Source organism: Garra rufa, chromosome 9, assembly GCF_049309525.1.
Source record: "Garra rufa chromosome 9, GarRuf1.0, whole genome shotgun sequence".
NCBI classification, from domain to species: domain Eukaryota; kingdom Metazoa; phylum Chordata; class Actinopteri; order Cypriniformes; family Cyprinidae; genus Garra; species Garra rufa.
In genome coordinates this window covers 4,864,242-4,879,211 of record NC_133369.1, presented here as the reverse complement: position 1 = coordinate 4,879,211, position 14,970 = coordinate 4,864,242, and the positions used below count along the sequence as shown (strand labels likewise).

Sequence of the window (14,970 nt, the reverse complement as noted above, 5' to 3'; positions counted from 1 at the left end):
GTCTCATTTGGTTATTTTTTGTAGTTTGAAAGAGTGTTAAATATTTAGTTAATAATAATAAAGTTGTGTTTTAGTCATTTTTATTATTTTTTGTCTATTTTTAATCATATTTCTATACAATTATTTTGTGAAAAAACACTTTAAAATACATGTTTTTGTCTTATTTGGTTTTTCATATTTTGATTGAGTTTTTTTTATATTTTGTTGTATTTCAGTCATTTTTTTTTATGTCTATACAATTTTTAAATCATTATATATTTATTTACACTTATTGATGTGAAGTGTAAATTAATAATCTGAAATAGAAAAAAGTGAATACATATAAAAATAAAATAAATACATTTGAATAGTAATTTAAATTGTAATTAGTTTTTATTATTTTTTGTATTTTGAAAGTTTCTTAAATATTTAGTTAATAATTTAGTTGTGTTTTAGTCATTTTCATAAATTTTTGTTTTATGTCTATACAATTTTTAGTCCTATTTCCACACGTTTCTCTGTAAAGATTAGCAGATAATTAAAGAAATTTTGGAAAAAATTTAACTGAATTTGTTTAATGAAATGTTTAATATTCAAATATATAATGAAATGTGAAGTGTTTGTAATTTATTTAAGGAACTTTGAACTTGTTAATAATAATAATAATAATAATAATATTATATATATATATATATATATTTGTTTGTTATATATATATGTTTATTTTAGTAAATTAATATTCTACAAATAAATTTGGAATAAATTAAAATAAAGGTTCCATTATTTTAATAATGGACAGATGTGAAAAATAAATTATAATTTAACTCAATACAAAGTAAATCCAAGACATAAATAAATAAATAAATAAATACAGTATAAATTATGCAAGTTCATTATTATGTTGAAAGAAAAAACTTTTTTTAAAAAATACATGTTTTTTGCCTTTAGTTTTTTTTTTATATTTGTTAGTAATTTTTTAGTAAAATTGTGTTTCAGTCATTTTTATTAGTTTTTTTTTATGTCTATACAATTTTTAATCATTATATATTCTTGTTGATGTGAAGTGTAAATATATCTTAAATATAAAAAAATAAATAAAACGTGAATACATATAAAAATAAATGTTAAGTCAATACAAAGTAAATTTGCCTGATAGGACATATAGATAGATTACATATAGATAGATTATATTATAATATATATTACTATGTTCGAAAACCTTTTTGTGGCTACAGGACAACAAAGGAGGAAATTCCTTGGCCAAGTGTGACACAAAGTAGCAGATCAGGAACATCAGGAACATCAGTGACACACATGAGCTGAATAAGAAACAAAATATAATAATTGTGACTAAACTCTATTAATGTGCTTGGACATAGAGCTCTGTGAACAGACAGCCTCTTTTGCAATAACCTTTTGTGTCTTGCCCTCCTTGTGCAAGATGTCAATCAGGGGCGTCGGACAGGGGGTAATTGTGGAACAGAGTAACGGGGCCCTTGGCGAAGGGGGGCCCCTCGATCACCCAGGTGTTTTGAGTTAATGAGCTGATTAGAGTGTGGCACCAGGTGTCTTCAATACTGAACCTTTTCACAATATTTTAATTTTCTAAGATACTGAATTGAGGTTTTCATTATTTGTCAGTTATAATCATCAAAATGAAAAGAAATAAACACTTAAAATATATCAGTCTGTGTGGAATAAATGTGTACATTAGACAAGTTTGACTTCTTGAAAGGAATTAATGAAATAAATCAACTTTTTGAAGATATTCTAATTATATGACCAGCACCTGTTTATGTATATATATTAAATTATTTTGTTTATTATATGCTGCATGGATGTAGTGTTAAATGTGTTTAACAATGGAAAGATGAAAATGCCTTTTTGTTATTTGAAGGTTTAATAAAGTGTTCAGTTTATTTAAAGAATCAGTATGAACTTGTTAAAATGTTTAATATTCAAATATATAATGAAATGTGAAGTGTTTATAATTGTTTTATTTATTTATTTAAGGAATCAGTTTGAACTTGTTAATAAGTTAATGTTTATTTCAGTAAGTTAATGTTCCACAAATATATTTGGATTAAATTTAAAAAGTTAAATTATTTTAATAATGGACAGAGGTGAAAATAAAGTGACTCCAGGACATAAATAAATAAAAATAAACACAGTATAAATTATTGTACAAGTTCATTATTATGTCGGGAAAAAAGACTTTTTAAAAATTACATGGTATTTTTGCCTTATTTAGTTTTTTAAATATTTTGTAATAGTTGTGTTTCAGTCATTTTTATTAGTTTTTTTTTTTTTTTTTTTTTTGGTCTATACAGTTTGTAATCATTATATCATTATATATTTTCTATAAATATGAAAAATATTCAATACAAAAGTCAATACAAAGTAAATTTGCCTGATAGGACATATATAGATAGATTATAGTCCATTATTATGTTCGAAAACCTAAAACTTGAACTTTTTTGTGGCTACAGGACAACAAAGGAGGAAATTCCTTGGCCAAGTGTGATACAAAGTAGCAGATCAGGAATAAGAAACAAAATATAATAATTGTGAATAAACTCTATTAATGTGCTTGGACACAGAGCTCTGTGAACAGCCAGCCTCTTTTGCAATGACCTTTTGTGTCTTGCCCTCCTTGTGCAAGGTGTCAATAGTCTTCCCCATGATTGTGTAGCCTACAGAACTGGACTGAGAGACCATTTAAAGGCCTTTGCAGGTTTTGAGTTAATTAGCTGATTGAGAGCTGATTAGAGTGTGGCACCAGGTGTCTTCAATACTGAACCTTTTCACAATATTCTAATTTTCTGAGATACTGAATTGAGGTTTTCATTCGTTGTCAGTTATAATCATCAAAATTAAAAGAAATAAACACTTAAAATATATCAGTCTGTGTGGAATGAATGTGTACATTATACAAGTTTGACTTCTTGAATGGAATTAGTGAAAAATAAATAAACTTTTTGAAGATATTCAAATTATATGACCGGGGGTCCGTTCTTCGTACCTCGCTAACTAAATTAGCTGGATTTGATTGTTGACGATTTGGCATGATCTTGGATTGTTTGGTTCTTCGAAGCTCATCCTGGACTTGCTGTCATAGCAACAGCTCTGCAAGCTTAAACCTGCTCTGGAGCAGGTTTATTTCATGTAAACAGGATTTAGGCTGCGCTCCTGGCGGGTTATGATTGGTTGAAATGGCGAGGTCACATCTGATTGGTTAAAGAGCACGACTGACACGGACTGACTCACGTGGGAAAAGAAAAGTATCTTGCAAGAAAGTGTATATATATGACAGGTTCCAAAAAATATTTGGCAGCACAACGGTTGATATTATCCAACATTGATCATTCTAATAATAAATCAGCATATTAGAATGATTCCTGAAGGATCGTGTGACACTTAAGACTGGAGTAGGCCTAACAGCTGATAAAAATTCAGCTTTTCATCACAGGAATAAATTCTATATAAATTTCAAAGTATGATATATAAAATATATAAAAAAACAAAAACATTATTTTATTTTGTAAAAACAATTTGCAATATTACTGTTTTTTCTGTATTTTTAATCAAATAAATGCAGTCTTGATGAGCATAAGAGACTTCTTTAAAGACTATTACAAGTCTTACTGACCCCAAACTTTTGAACGGTAGTGTATAAAAAAATAAAAATATAAATAAAATAACATATCAAGGAAAAAACATGTAACATGGGCAGCATTAACGCGTTTAATTTGTTCACTACTTTTGCCAGCCCTCTCTCCTTGCTTTTCCAGCCTTTGCAGTATTCCCTTGCGTTTTAATTAAACTCTGAAACTCCTGAAATCCCTCAATCAAGAGTTCTTGCTCTGCTGCAGAAAAATACTGAGCGCGCTCCTTCGTCATGTTCGCCGACCAATCAAAGCGTTGCCGATCAATGTTTCTACTATCGATACGTAGCCCCTTTTAAGCCACCCAGTGATCTCAAATAACTTCATCCAGCTATACTATCAACAACAGGTGCGTTCGGAGAACCGGAATAGCGAGCTCATAGTTAGCGCGATGATTTGATCTTGGATGTGTCATTTGATCTTGGATGTAGTAAGCGAGGTACGAAGAACGGACCCCGGCACCTGTATGCATGTATATATATATTTGTTTTTGTCTCCTTTTGTGTTCCACGTGTTCCATGAATAAATAAAAGAAAGTCATAGAGGTTTGTAGTGAGTAAATCACAGCAGAATTGATCTTTTTGAGTGAATTATTCAGTGTCAGTGAAGTTCATTGATAAACGACACTCAACAATGAACTTTGATTTGAAAATGTGTCATTTGTATTGACTGATTATGTATGGTTGAGAGGGTGGACTTGAAATGAGACATACATCTAAAATAATAATTGTGTGACCAAACAATAACTGAAAATGGCAGTACTTACATTTACATTTCTGCACTGATCTCCAGTGTAAGCTCCAGCTGAATAATGAACGTAACTTTAGAAGTTAAAGAGTAAAGGGACCAGAAAACCGTTAATAATAGTCTTTAGTTCATTTTAAAAAGTAAATAGCTAAGTGAATACACAAATATCGGAATGTCGGACGACCATGTTGCTTAAAATGTCCGTTTTGGTTTATTTTTCTTATTGACGCACTACTATTTACGCGACGTTCATTGTAGATCCCGCCTTCTCGCACGCGATTGGTCAATTCTGTACAATGCCAGCACGCTATTGGTGAAACTACTTTCAGTCATTACTTTTAGAAAGTATCAAAACACACAAATGCAGATTTGTTCAAGTTTCTTCTTGTTTTACAGCACAAAAATGATTTTAGAATTTAATTTTAATCCATAAAACAGTTAAAATAAAAAGTGCCTTAAAACTCTATAAACTTCTGTCAACGTATATGGATCCCCCCCCTCCCCAAATGTAATTAATTTGTGTTATAGTATTTTTTTATTATTATTATTTTATTTATTATATGCTGCATGGATGTAGTGTTAAATGTGTTTAACAATGGAATTATTATGTTCATAAATATATAAATACAGTATAAATTATTATACAAGTTCATTATTATGTTGAAAAAAAAACACGTTTTTTGTCTTTAGTTTTTAAAATATTTTGTTAGTAATTTTTTAGTAATAGTTGTGTTTCAGTCATTTTTATTAGTTTTGTCATGTCTATACAATTTTTTATCATTATATATTCATTTACACTTGTTGATGTGAAGTGTAAATGAACAATCATAAATATAAAAAAAGTAAATAAATAAAATGTGAATACATATAAAAAATAAAATAAATACATTTGAATTGTAATTTAAATTGTAATTAGTTTTTATTGTATATTTGTTTTATTTTGACAGAGTTTCTTAAATATTTAGTTAATAATTTAGTTGTGTTTTAGTCATTTTTATTAATTTTTGTTTTTGTTTTATGTCTTTACAATTTTTAATCCTATTTCCACACACATTTCTCTGTAAAGATGATATTTTTGAGAAAAAAAATTACCTGAATTGTACTTGAAATGTTTAATATTCAAATATATAATGAAATGTGAAGTGTTTGTAATTTATTTATTTATTTAAGGAATCAGTATGAACTTAACTTAATAAGTTAATGTTTATTTTAGTAAGTTAATGTTCTACAAAATAAATTCGGATTAAATTAAAAATGTTAAATTATTTTAATAAAGTAAATCCAGGACATATATAGATAAATACAGTATAAATTAATATACAAGTTCATTATTATGTAGGAAAAAAAACTTTTTAAAAAATACATGTTTTTTTGTCTTTATTTTTTTTTTATATTTTGTCAGCAATTTTTTAGTAATAGTTGTGTTTCAGTCATTTTTATTAGTTTTTTTTATGTCTATACAATTTTCAATCATTATATATTCATTTACATTTCAGTGTAAATGGACAATCTCAAATATAAAAAAAATAAATAAACAAAATCTGAATACATATGAAAAATAAATGTTAAGTCAATGCAAAGTAAATTTGCCTGATAGGACTTAGATAGATTATAGTCCATTATTATGTTCGAAAACCTAAAACTTGAACTTTTTGTGGCTACAGGACAACAAAGGAGGAAATTCCTTGGCCATGTGTGATACAAAATAGCGGATCAGGAACATCAGGAGTATAAATATTCTCAATAAGAAACAAAATATAATAATTGTGACTAAACTCTATTAATGTGCTTGGACACAGAGCTCTGTGAACAGACAGCCTCTTTTGCAATGACTTTTTGTGTCTTGCCCTCCTTGTGCAAGATGTCAATCAGGGGCGTCGGACAGGGGGTAATAGTGGAACAGAGTAACAGGGGCCCCTGGCGAGGGGGGGCCCATGGATTGCCATATATTTGTGTTATAGTATTTTTGTTGTTGTTGTTGTTGTTATTATTATTTTGTTTATTATATGCTGCTTGGATGTAGTGTTAAATGTGTTTAACAATGGAAAGATGAAAATGCCTGTTTGTTATTTGAAGGTTTAATAAAGTGATAAAAAAGTATAAAAACAGCCAAAACCCAGACATTTTCTGTAACTATGTCTCCTTGGTTCTGCAGTGTTTGCATTATAAACTAGTTTAAGTTGTACTCATTCAAGCAGCATTAAAACAGCAGGAAATATCGCATGTGGTTCACTTGAGGAAGGCCTTGGTGTAAGATCACAGTTAAATAAAAAACGTTTTTTAGCACTGCCCTCGATTTATGGCTATGAGACACACAAGTATGCTAAATTATGCATGAGAGACCAGCCTTTATATATTAATCTCCACGCTGTTATGTGGTTGTGTGTTTTGCCAGTGTTAAAACCTCTGAGCATATGCAGATGCATTAGGAGCAGATGGTGAAACGCAGGGACTTGATACAGTATCCTGTGCAAAGAGAGCAGACAGAACCCAAATCACACAGCCGATATCACGCGTTTGTTCTGGAACGAGCCAGAATCCATGAGCTGCTGTGAAGTTCCAGTTGTTGCAGCCAAGATAAGACTTTACATACCAATGAAACTACTGGAGTGTCACGGCTCTTAAAGGGATAGTTCAACGAAAAATGAAAATTCTGTCATTTATTCACCATCATGTCGTTTCGAAACTATATGCTGTTAATTTTTAACAATTTCTTGTCACTAAATGAAGAAAAAACTGAGGTGATAGTTTTCGGCCCATCAGATAATATGAAGGCCTCTGATTTTGACCTAGGACCTTTATCTGCTTTTAGGTCCTCACAGGTACGGAATTTGGGTGTCTTGCTGGATGACTCACTAAAATTTGACAAACAAATCTCCACCATGATTGGATCCAGTTTTTATCAGCTTCGCACACTTTCAAAAATTAAACATTTTCTCACCGATAAGACACTGGAGATGGCCATTCACGCTTTTATTACGTCGCGTCTGGACTATTGGAACTCTTTGTATTGTGGCATCTCTAAATCGCAAATTGCCCGTCTTCAATCGGTCCAGAACGCAGCTGCTAAGTTTCTTTTAAAAAAGAAAAAATGGGATCATGTCACTCCGCTTTTGAAGGACCTTCACTGGCTGCCTGTCCAATTCAGAATACACTTCAAAATTTTATTATTTGTTTTTAAATCGTTGCATCACCAAGCACCCACTTACCTATCCGAACTGCTCCACCAGTATACCCCTTTGAGAAGTCTGAGATCCTGCGGCCAGAATCTCCTTTTAATTCCACACTCTAGACGAAAGCGCAGAGGTGACCGGGCCTTTTCAGTAATTGGGCCTCGTCTTTGGAATGACTTGCCAGTTGAGATCAGAACGGCTCCTAATCTGACTATTTTTAAATCACTTTTAAAAACTCATTTGTTTTCAATGGCCTATTAGGTCTTATTTTGTTTACTCCTTTTCTTAATTATGTGTCTTGTTTCCTTTTTATTTTTTTCTTGTGGATGTTTCTAAGTGTAAAGCACTTTGATCAATCTTGTGGCTGTTGGAAATATGCTATATAAATAAAGTAAACTTGAAACTTGAAACTTAATTTTTCTGTGGAACACAGTTAATATTATGCTCTTTTGCACATAAATAAAACATTCTAAAAGCCTAATAAAGTCCAAAATAGAATTTCTTGCCTAAAAAATCTCTTCAAACTACAATCCGTGACACAAAAACAGTGCTATTCATAAAAATATAGCTGCAAGCAATTACAGTGGCCAAGCACTACAGAAGCAAGCATCAGACCAAGGCCATTTTAAGAAGATTTTAGTCCAAATGGCTAAAAAATCATATAAAACTATTAGCAATATAATTTAATGGCTTATCACTTTTGACCAATAGGTGGTGCTGCTACCAAGTTGATGTGGCGTGGGCAGTGTAAGGAGACAATGGTGCACACAAAGTTTGGTGTCAATATGTCAAAGCTTTGCAGAGATACAGCATCATGCCTCAAATTGTTTTGCGATTCTATACAAAAGCAGTTTTGTCTATCAACACAAAACCCTTAACTTTTTGTCGGCATAGTCTGAAGATGATCTGACTCGATTCTGGTGAAAATCACACCAACAGTTGTTGAGGAGATCCAAAAAGTAGATTCTCAACATAAATCAAAATGGCAGACAGGAAGTTTGACCAACTATGGCAATTTAATTTATGGCAGTTTAACTGCAATAGGATAATGCAATCAAAAGTTATTAGCATTTTTGGAAATTTTATTATGAGTACCATCAGGGCATGATGCCAAAGACACATAGCGAGTTTTGTAACAATACGGCAATGTGTTTGTAAAATATAGCATTTTATGATAAAATTCAAAATGGCCAATACCCAAAATGGCTGACAGGAAAATTGGGTATGGTTGGACTCACCAGTTTTTTGTTTTTGTTTGGCAAAACAGCCATTTTTCATATCTCCTCACTTGGTGGCACTGCTACGAAACTGTGCAGGTTGCCTCAGGTCATGCTTGTTATAACACACACCAAGTTTGGTCACAATACGCCAAACCGATACCGACATATAGTTTCACATCCATTTTTGCTTGCTCTTTGAATTCCATAGGGCGTTATTCAAGAACGGTTTGACTAATCAACTTGAATTCCATAACTTTTTTGCCAGCATGGTCTGAAGATGATCTGAGCCAATTCTGGTGAAAACCAGACAAACCAGCTTGGATGAATTCAAAAAAGTAGGTTTTTCGAACTATGAAAAGTAGCGTAAAAACTAAACCTTACAATTAATTTCGCCTTATTCTGTGAAAATCGGTCCAACAGTCTGAGGAGTTTGAAAAAGTAGGTTTTCAACATAAATCAAAATGGTGGACAGTAAGTTAAGTTACCTATGGCAAAATTGGTATCTTCTCGGCATGAATATATTGAAACCAGTTTAATTATGATATGCTAGTACATTCAAAAGTTATTGGCATTTTAGCATAGCAGCTTTCATAATGGTATGACAATGCATTCATAAAGTAATATAACATTTTTCAAAAAAATTCAAAAAGGCCGACACCCAAAATAGATGACATAGGAAAATTGGTTATGGTTCAACAATGCATTTTACATATCTCCTGACCACTAGTTGGCGCTGCTCCAAAACTATGCATGTAGCCTCAGATCATGCTTGTTATAACACTCACCAAGTTTGGTTTAATACACCACACCGATGGCGAGATATAGTTTAACATCCATTTCCGCTTGCTCTTCATCAAATTCAATTGTGCGTTATTCAAGAAGTTATTAACAAAAATAGTTTTGTGTATGAAATCTTTTTTTCATATCTCCTAGTGAAAAAAAATAAACTTTACTTTGGTGTTCATTCAACTGGTGTTCATTCACCAAGGATTCAAAGGAAAAAATAATTTTCGTTCTAGGCCTTAGGGTTCAAAAGTTATTAGCATAAACATGAGTAAAACTTTGGACAAGTGGTGGCGCTAGAGAGTTTGAGATAGAGACTCCAAATTTGTTATAGTTAATGTTGAGACTGTCCTCTATCAATGTGCCAAATTTCATAACTTTCATCAATTTAGAGTCCTCTCAGCCAATCAGATTCGAGGACCAGAAAGAAATGTTGTATAAATTTATGTGTATTATATATGTGTGTATATCTATATATTTCCCATTTCTAATAAATCTTTTCAAAGCGTAGTCGCCACAAGGTCCTCATCAGTCGGACAGAGAGAAGGAAAGAGAGAGACTGCCAACATTCCTTTGTACTAATTAAAACTAACGACTCCAGGTGCTGCCTGCAATCGACATTACGAAGAGCCAGGCGGCATGTTTGCGTTGGTGGTTTGCCTTGATTAAAGTCTTCATTTATTCTGCTTAGGAATCTCAAGCATATTGAATAACGCCGCTGACACTGGTTCAGTATGAATTATATACAATGTATGATGAAAAAGCTGTTGAGATTTGAGAGGCCACTTTAGAAAGACAACAGCGGCTTTGTTTGTCTGCAGCCACAGTGGTTAGTGAGGCACCTATATAGGAAGTATTTCAAGGTCTTTGTGATGCAAAGGCTGGCAAAAAAATTGGACAGCATTGCATGTATATCTAAAAATTGCAATAAGCTTAAATTAAGAGAGAGAAACAACAAATGTCATTAAATGTCAAACATATTGGATAAAAACAACACACACACATTTCTATTTTTGTAATTTATTATTTATTTTGATATTTAATTTAATTTAACACTCTACTATTTTAATTATATATAAATAATAAATTATATATAAATAATAAAATAATTAATAATAAAACCATATAAAATAATTAAATATAAAACACACACACACACACACACACACACACACACACACATATGTGTGTGTGTGTGTGTGTGTGTGTGTGTGTGTGTGTGTGTGTGTGTGTGTGTGTGTGTGTGTGTGTGTGTGTGTGTGTGTGTGTGTGTGTGTGTGTTTTTTATATTTAACTATTTTATATGGTTTTATTATTAATTATTTTTAAATATACTTTTATCTGTAAATGTAATTTACTTTCACATATAATTCATAGATTTAATTTATATTAATTTTGGATTAATTTTTATCTTTACATTTATATTTAATTAAATACTTTTTATTTTATACTATTTTTATTTTTATTTAAATTATTATTATTATCATATTATGATGTTTATCTTAAAATGTATATTTCATTAAACACCTTTTGTTTTATATTATTTATATTTTATTTAAAATATTATTAATAATATTTTTATATACACAATTATGAATAATTTATATATATATATATATATATATATTTAATTATTTTATTATTGATTTTTTTTAATTATATATATTTTATAATTAATAAATTTAATTCATATTCAATGTTTATTCATTTTTATCTTTAGAATTATATTAAAATAAATACTTTTTATTTTATATTATTTTTATTTAAATTATTATTACTTTATATATATATATATATACACAATTGTAAATAATTCATATATGTTTTTATTATTTTATACTATTTCATTATTAAATATTTGTAATTTTTTTATTATTATCATTAATTTTTATAGATTATTTCATATATTATATATATTTTTTATTATTATTTTATTATGAGTTATTTTTAATTACATTTTTTATTTTGAAAATGTAATTTAATGGCACACACATATAATTATTTAATTGAATTAATATTAAATTTAGATCATTTTTTCATTTTTTATCTTGAAATTAATATTATTAATCAATATTAATATTGATTCATATTATTTCTTATACTTTATATGTGTATGAATACGTAAAATAAAGTGTTTAATTCAAATGTAAATTAAAAAAAATGATTAAAAGGAAATAATAATATTAATATTATTTCTTATACCTACCCCCCCACACACACTTATAAAATGTTATTTTTATTACTTGTATTAATATTACACTTTAATTAAGTATTATAAACCTAACAAATTAAAAAATCAAAACCTAATAATTAAAAATTAATATTACTATTATGTATATAATTACTGTATAATAATCTGACGACAACATTAATGTAATCATATAATAAATCATATAATAAATCCAGCATTTCTGCCTCCTTTCAGTGTGTTTGGTGTTTAGGTGTGTAGCGCCCCCTAGAGATTCACCACTGACTGACCTCAAAATAACAACTCTGTTTAAATCTAAAATCATTTTATTACAAACACCTAAAAGCTTTTCATTTACTAAACAATCACTGCTTGACCTCGTCTATGTACACAGGCATAAATATATACATATATATGTATGAAATATACAAATTCATAAAAGCATTAACAAAAGTAGGTGACTTCTTATATTGGCAGTTAAATTTCAATAGCTGCAACTTTTACCAAGCAGTTTGCAGGAGACACAGCCTGCATTTATACCCGTTTCAAACAACATTGTGCGACAGGGAAAATAGTTTCAGTGGGGGTTTTGAAGACAAAAGTCCAAATAAGTTCATGTTTGGAAGAAAGACTTTTTCCAGAGCACATAGGACTGGGTAAAATGCCCAGAGGATCAGAATTTGCAGCAGTATCCGCAGCCTTTGTTACGACAGCAGTTGCAGCAGTATCTGCACAGGGACAGATGGCTTTGACGTTTTGTCCTGAACAATGCCTATGGAGAGGGAAAAAAAGACATTTTGTGTTATTTAGGGCCTCCTGTAAACATTGAATTAAAATTAAGTATTAATTAAATCCATTAAGTATTAATATTATTAATGCATATTTATTTTATTATACATACTATTTAATTATAAATTATATTCATTTTTTGGAATGACCCACATGCAAAATATAGTGTTTGATTAAAAAAAATGTAAAAATAAAAAATGATAATGCTTAAAAAAATGATTAATGATAAAATAACATATAAAAGTCATATAAAAACATATAAAAAAATTAATAATATAAAAATAAAAACTGTTTAATTAAATATATAATATAAATTTGAAGATTAATTAAATATATTAATTATGTGTGTGTGCGTGCAAAAGTGTGTAGTTAAATTAAAAAATTAAAATTAAAATTAAAAAATTATATATACAATACTAAAAATATATAACATTTAATTAAGAAAAAAATAATTAAATTCTATTTTAAAAGTAAAACATAGTATTAAAAATAATTAATAATCAACTCAAATAATATTTAATAATTAAAATGATAATTTAATGAAATATAAATTATATGAAACAAAAATTGTTTAACTAAATATATAATATAATATAAATTTAAAGATAAAGTAATTCAAAATGAAACATTTCTATTAATTAAATCTATTAAATATGTGTGTGTGCACTTGTGTAATTAAACTGATGTGGGGAAAAACTAATTTAAAGCAGTTTAACATAATGCTGCAACAAAACAAAATGTGAAAAGAATGAAGGGATATGAATACTTTTGCAAGGCACTGTATAATAATAAAAAACTGAAGAGTTTAATTAAATCAAAAAATAAATAAATAAATAATATAAAATAAAATAAAAATGGATACATACCAGTGGATTCATTTGTTCCTGTGAAGTTTCTGTCAGAGGCTGTAGTGTTTCACTCTCCACATGATGCTCATCTTCAGTCTGCTGATTTAATTCAGAAAGCAATACTTTAAAATGCATAGTATGTTCATTCATTAAAGGTAGCAAGTCATTAGTGACCTTATATAATGCTAAACAGATCACGAGTCAAAAGTTGCAGCAGGTTGAGCAGTTATTTACCATTATGACTGTCACAGTAAGACTTAGTAAGAAGCATGCATATATAATGCATTGAATGCAAATAACATTACTGATGGTTCTGCATGCAAGTATACTGAAAGACCCATCCAGGTTGTTTCAGCGCAGACACTCACCGGTATGAAGGAAACAGCTGTTGTCTGGAGGAAGCAGACGCATGCCATGACGACTGCAACAGCGAGAGCCACACGTGTGAACTTCATTTTCACTTCTGGAAGGATGAATGTAGTTGTTCTCTTGAAGAGCTGATGTACTCTGGACTAGAGGATGATTTCTGTTCTTCTTTTAGTCTTTGGTCTGCTCATGACAGGCGCTGCTCTGATATTTATATTGAGCTGAGAGAGGGTTGCTTTTGCCCCCTTTTGACCTGCGTCACTCTTCCCGACAGCTCTTACACAACACTGGAAACTCTCCACAGCGCCTCATATTTGGAAATTACAGCAAATATCCAGTATGCAGATGATGAATGAATCCAAAAAAAGTTTTGAATAGCAATAAGCATTGCACTTATAAATACATTTCAATGTTAGTTTACCTGAACTTCACAGCAAAAGAAAAAGTCTCAATACTGATGTCTGGAAATGTCAGTTTTAAATGATATATTGTCAAAAGTTGTGTTTTAAATGGCATATTTTCCTTCATACTCCTAAATCAATATAATGCCTTGGTTGTCTATTAAAGTATAAATAAACCAGACCTTTAAAAACAAAATAAACATCAATGCTGTCAGTGTTTTGTTCTGATTTCTTGATATATATTGACATTTTTGCTTTTCCAAGAGACATTTTATGCTTTTTCATTATGACACCCAAAATAAAATAAAAAATCATATATATACAGAGAGAGGTTTTTTAAAATGTATTTTAATATTATTTTTTTCCAGCATTTTAGTTGTATTTTTTCATGTCTACACAATTTGTTATTATTTATTTGTTATTGTTTTGTCATTTTTATTCATTTTTGGGGTTTTTTGTCTATACAACTTTTAATCATTATATATTAATTTACACTTATTGGTGTGAAGTGTAAATGAATCATCTTAAATATAAAAATTAAAATTAAAAATATAAAAATAAAATGTGAATTCATTGAAAAATAAATACATTTTAAATGTATTAGTTGATTATGTCTTTAATTGAATAAAATAATGTTTATTCAAATATATAATAAATCAACCTTTTTATATACAATCTACTTTATTCAGTTTAAGTCATCTTTTATCATTTCTATACATTTTTATTCATTATATTTTTATGCCACAAAAATTGATATATCAAAAATACTCATAAAAATAATTTGAATTGTATTGGAAAGTTAGTTTATTTT

The 14,970-nt window shown here is 29.3% G+C and overlaps 1 protein-coding gene across 3 annotated transcripts in view; it reads right to left on the bottom strand.

The window, feature by feature from the left end:
• The window catches only part of LOC141342668 (hepcidin-1-like), a 21,069-nt gene extending 6,526 nt beyond the window's left edge, over positions 1 to 14,543 (bottom strand). The window contains exons 1-3 of one of the 3 annotated variants that reach the window (XR_012356694.1): positions 13,761 to 14,538; positions 13,411 to 13,491; positions 12,133 to 12,527 (exon numbers count right to left, since the gene is read on the bottom strand). Coding sequence is in view for 2 of the 3 variants with exons in the window: in XM_073847166.1 (XP_073703267.1) it covers positions 12,429 to 12,527; positions 13,411 to 13,491; positions 13,761 to 13,847 (267 nt within the window). In the remaining variant the exon portion in view is untranslated. Of the gene's footprint in view, positions 1 to 12,063; positions 12,528 to 13,410; positions 13,492 to 13,760 lie in introns of those variants that run through there. The other 2 variants (XM_073847167.1, XM_073847166.1) reach the window with 2 other exon arrangements.
• Positions 14,544 to 14,970: the final 427 nt, after the last annotated feature.